The 4,591-nt window shown below is 40.4% G+C and overlaps 1 protein-coding gene across 1 annotated transcript; it reads left to right on the forward strand.

Moving 5' to 3' along the window:
• The first annotated feature begins 212 nt into the window (after positions 1–212).
• On the forward strand, positions 213–4,262 carry LOC117246672 (leucine-rich repeat-containing protein 51-like). The gene is made up of 4 exons (XM_033610571.2): positions 213–264; positions 790–995; positions 1,274–1,422; positions 4,193–4,262. Exons 1-4 carry the CDS (start codon positions 213–215, stop codon positions 4,260–4,262), a joined length of 477 nt encoding a protein of 158 aa, XP_033466462.2.
• Positions 4,263–4,591: the final 329 nt, after the last annotated feature.

The following is a 4,591-nucleotide window of genomic DNA, read 5'->3' on the forward strand; positions in this document are numbered from 1 at the left end:
GAAGCCAGGAGCTACATTTCAGTTGTTCCTTTATTTTTGTTTAGTAAAAAAAAATTTAAAAATCCAAAGTAGCTTGAGGAAACAGTTGGTAGCTGAATCCATGTTTACATTTGGAACTGTACAGAGGTCTATGGAAGCTCAGTTGTCAGTGTCAGTGCTCTCACCTGAACATTTTGCTGTTGCTGGACACGTGACGACCTCCAGACTTGAACATGTACGGCCCTCCAGTGGATCTGTCATTTAAAGATATCAATAGTATTGCAGGTAGTATCATATTCCTTTGTCTCAGCTTCTTAACTTTACAGTATGTATCTTATTATATATATTACTTTTTTTTCTGCATATATATTTTTACAGTTGCCCTGGGAACTGAGCACTTGTGTATAAACTGTTAGGTGTGCTAACATTTATCATAGGATTAACATACCTCGGAAAGGTGTTATTTTTAGCCACTTAAGTTTTGAGTTAATTAAATCTTCTATCAGAGTGTTCCTACTTGAAACGTGTCAGTTGCAAGATATCACGTGTCAAGTATTGTGATCTAAGTGTCATAGCTCATGTGCTGTGTTGTCCACGTGCTGTCACAAACTAGACAGACTGTTGTAATGAATAGGACGACAAAATAGACTACAGTGTTCATTTGACAGATTATGTAACCACAGAAGTGTAATGAACCCGTACTGACTGCAGTGCATCACCTTGAATAAACCGATCTAGCAGTAGGAATATAAATTCAAATTTTCATGCCACTACTTGATTTCCAGTGTAACAGCTTTATTTGTGGTTCAGGTGCGTTGGTGGAGGAACCTCGAAGTGGCCTGCGGCCTTTGAACACAAACTCAGAGGGGAAGTACCTGAGCCGCAGTTTGCGAATCAGTTACAACAACATCACTGACCTCACTGACCTCCAGAATGTTCTCGACCACTTCCTGGCTCGACCATCTCAGATCGGCTGGCTGGACCTGTCCTTTAACAGAATCACTCACATAGATCCGGTGAAGCTTCTCTCTTTCCCATTCTGCAAATGTTTGCATGTTTGCTTCCTGTGTTTCTCAGTTTTCTTTGTTTCTTTCATTTCTTCTTTGTACAATATTTGTTTATCTATTTTCATACTCTCTTTTCCAAGGGTGCTTCAATTTCTGATTTCTTTGCAAATTATCTGTAATCTCCAACCAGTGTAAAGCCGGAATAGCTTAAATTAGGCATCATCTCATACTTATTAGTATAATTTATACATGTTGTTGGATTGTGTTTTTTTTTTTTTGTGCCCCAGGTTTTGTGCGAGCTGCGCGAACTGCGTGTGTTGTATCTTCATGGCAACGGCATCTGGAACCTGTCAGAGGTCGACAGGCTGAGGGAGCTGCAGTATCTGCACACAATCACGCTTCATGGAAATGTCATAGAAACCAACAGAAAGTACAGGTGGAGACTTCATTTTCATACAGTTTACACAGATTTTCTCCCCAGCTCACTCACACACACGCACATCCTGTTCAACTGCTAGAAGTTTGGCTGTAACGTGCTTTCATTTGCTGCTATTGTTCCTTGGTAAAAACAGCTAAGTCTGATTGAACAGAACTAGTTAACCCCTTCACACTGAGCTTATCCAATGGTTCCCGAACAATGTAGGGGGGTTTTGAGATGATTAGTGGGGGAGGAAAGAAGAAAAATATAAGTTCTACTACTACTGAAATTTCTATTCCTTATTTTTTTTTACACTTTTCTCTAATCTGTTCCTCACAGTGAAACATTGTAATGTTTTACTTCTTTGTGCCTCAAGCTGTTATTTAAATTAAACATCTGAGAGGTTTAGAGGGCAAATGTCTCTTTTGTAGAACTGCTAAAAATTCATAGACATCAGAAACGTGACAAGGAGCCTTTACTAGACACCGCCGCTTTGCGAGGGTTCACAATCCATAAAGTTTGAGAGCAAGTGGTGTAATCTTAAACAATGAATGCAAATTGTATTTTATAACCTCGTCATATGTCTTTTATTGTAAAATATTAACCTGAAATGACCCCGAGCTGTTAAATAAATGTAGTGGAGTTAAAAGTACAATATTTCCTTCTAAATTGCACATTAGAAAGTAGCATAAAATGGAAATACTAAGTATCTCCAAACTGTACTTAAGTAAAGCACTTGAATAAATGTAATTAATTGGAAACACAGATACTTGGGAAACAATTGGGTGACATTTTCATAGGTGCTTAAAGGAATAGTTCACCCACAGAATGACCATTTGTAATCAATGAGTGATACCGTGTTACCTTGAATACACAAAAAAAAAACAGTTTTTCTTGCATGTCTCCATGGAAAGCAGTGAACAGATGGATTTAATGATTGTCTGGGGACCACATTTAATAAAGCGATATACACTCACCAGCCACTTTATTAGGGACACTATGCTAGTACCAGGTTGGACCCCTTCTGCCTTCAGAACTGCCTTAATTCTTCGTGGTATAGATTCAACAAGGTGCTGGAAACATTCCTCAGAGATTTTGGTCCATATTGACATGATAGCATCACACAGTTGCTGCAGATTTGTCTGTGGCACATCCATGATGTGAATCTCCTGTTCCACCACATCCCAAAGGTGCTCTATTGGACTGAGATCTGGTGACTGTGGAGGCCATTGGAGTACAGTGAACTCATTGTCATGTTCAAGAAACCAGTTTGAGATGATTTGAGCTTTGTGACATGGTGCGTTATCCTGCTGGAAGTAGCCATCAGAAGATGGGCACACTGTGGTCATAAAGGGATGGACACGGTCAGCAACAATACTCAGGTAGGCTGTGGTGTTTAAACCACGCTCAGTTGGTACTAAGGGGCCCAAAGTGTGCCAAGAAAATATCCGCCACACCATTACACCACCATCAGCCTGAACCGTTGATACAAGGCAGGATGGATCCATGCTTTCATGTTGTTTACACCAAATTCTGACCCTACCATCTGAATGTCGCAGCAGAAATCCAGACTCATCAGACCAGGCAACATTTTTCCAATCTGCTGTTGTCCAGTTTTGGTGAGCCTGTGTGAACTGTAGCCTCAGTTTCCTGTTGTTAGCTGACAGGAGTGGCACCTGGTGTGGTCTTCTGCTGCTGTAGCCCATCTGCTTCAAGGTTGGACGTGCTGTTGGTTCAGAGATGGGCTTCTGCAGACCTTGGTTGTAACAAGTGGTTATTTGAGTTACTGTTGCCTTTCTATCATCTTGAACCAGTCTGGCCATTCTCCTCTGACCTCTGGCATCAACAAGGCATTTTCACCCAGAGAACTGCTGCTCACTGGATATTTTCTCTTTGTGGGACCATCCTCTGTAAACCCTAGAGATGGTTGCGTGTGAAAATCCCAGTAGATCAGCAGTTTCTGAAACACTCAGACCAGTCCGTCTGGCACCAACAACCATGCCACGTTCAAAGTCACTTAAATCACCGTTCTTCTCCATTCTGATGTTCAGTTTGAACTTCAGCAGGTCGTCTTGACCATGTCGACATGCCTAAATACATTGAGTTGCTGCCACGTGATTGGCTGATTAGCTATTTGCAGTACGAACAGTTGAACAGGTGTATCTAATAAAGTGGCGTGGAGTGTATAAAACATTTGTTCACAAACTCTCACACAACTTTTGCAGTATAATCCAAGTCTTAGTCGTACACTCAGTACATACCAAACACATGAATTTGAGCTAAATCTTTAGTATTTAAACTGAAACTTATCTGTGCTCTCTTCAAGGCCAGACTCCAATAATATGTTTTATTACAGAGACACATAAGAAAAAAAAGTTTTCTTCACAACTTCAAGGTAACACAGCATGACTGATTTATATACAGATGGTTATTTTGTGGATAAAGTTTTCCTTTTAGTGGAGATCAAACACATATCTGAGTTTATATCCTGTTACCGTCTACATAATATCAGAGAGGCACACACACGCACACACACACAAAGAAAGAAGGTCTCCCTTCATCAGTTAAATTTCTCATGTATTCAGCTTCTTGATTTAATATTTATTTCATTTCATAAGATCATCTGTGAAATGACAGGAAAGGACAGGCAAGGTCTGCTTTGCAAAGACTGAAAGATAACTTGCTTATTCAACTATAAAATTTCAGTTGATTATATGTAGGCACACAGAATGTCCATTGAGCGCTTGGATTTGATTTAGTGGGTGTGTATGTGTTTGTGTGTGTTCAGGAATCATGTGATTTCTGCCCTGCCTCAGTTGAAGACCATGGATTTCAGTGTTGTGACACGCGGGGAGTGAGTCTTGGCAAATATTTGGCGTCACTGCAGCAACCAAGGCGAGAACACCGAGGAGAGTCTCCAGTGACTGTCAGCAACTCATTAAAGGTCCCGTATTATGCTCATTTTTCAGGTTCATACTTTTGTTTTGTGTTTCTACTTGAATATGTTTACATACTTGAATGTCCAAAAAAAACCATTTTTTTTCTTAAACTACCGGCTTCAATATTCTTGTATTAAACTTCTGTCTGAGACGCTCCGTTTTAGCGCAGGTCTCTTTAAGGCCCCCTCCCGAAACAGCAAAGTTGCTCTGATTGGTCACTGTTTCCGAGTCTTCCACATCTGTGCTGT

The sequence above is a fragment of the Epinephelus lanceolatus genome, chromosome 21, assembly GCF_041903045.1.
Source record: "Epinephelus lanceolatus isolate andai-2023 chromosome 21, ASM4190304v1, whole genome shotgun sequence".
NCBI classification, from domain to species: domain Eukaryota; kingdom Metazoa; phylum Chordata; class Actinopteri; order Perciformes; family Serranidae; genus Epinephelus; species Epinephelus lanceolatus.

Bases quoted from the DNA above. Each gene is read 5' to 3' on its own strand.
- LOC117246672 (XM_033610571.2), top strand. From the start codon at position 213: ATGTACGGCCCTCCAGTGGATCTGTCATTTAAAGATATCAATAGTATT. The intron at 265-789 runs GTAGTATCATAT...TTTGTGGTTCAG, and splicing joins AGATATCAATAGTATTGCAG to GTGCGTTGGTGGAGGAACCT. The intron at 996-1,273 runs GTGAAGCTTCTC...TTTGTGCCCCAG, and splicing joins GAATCACTCACATAGATCCG to GTTTTGTGCGAGCTGCGCGA.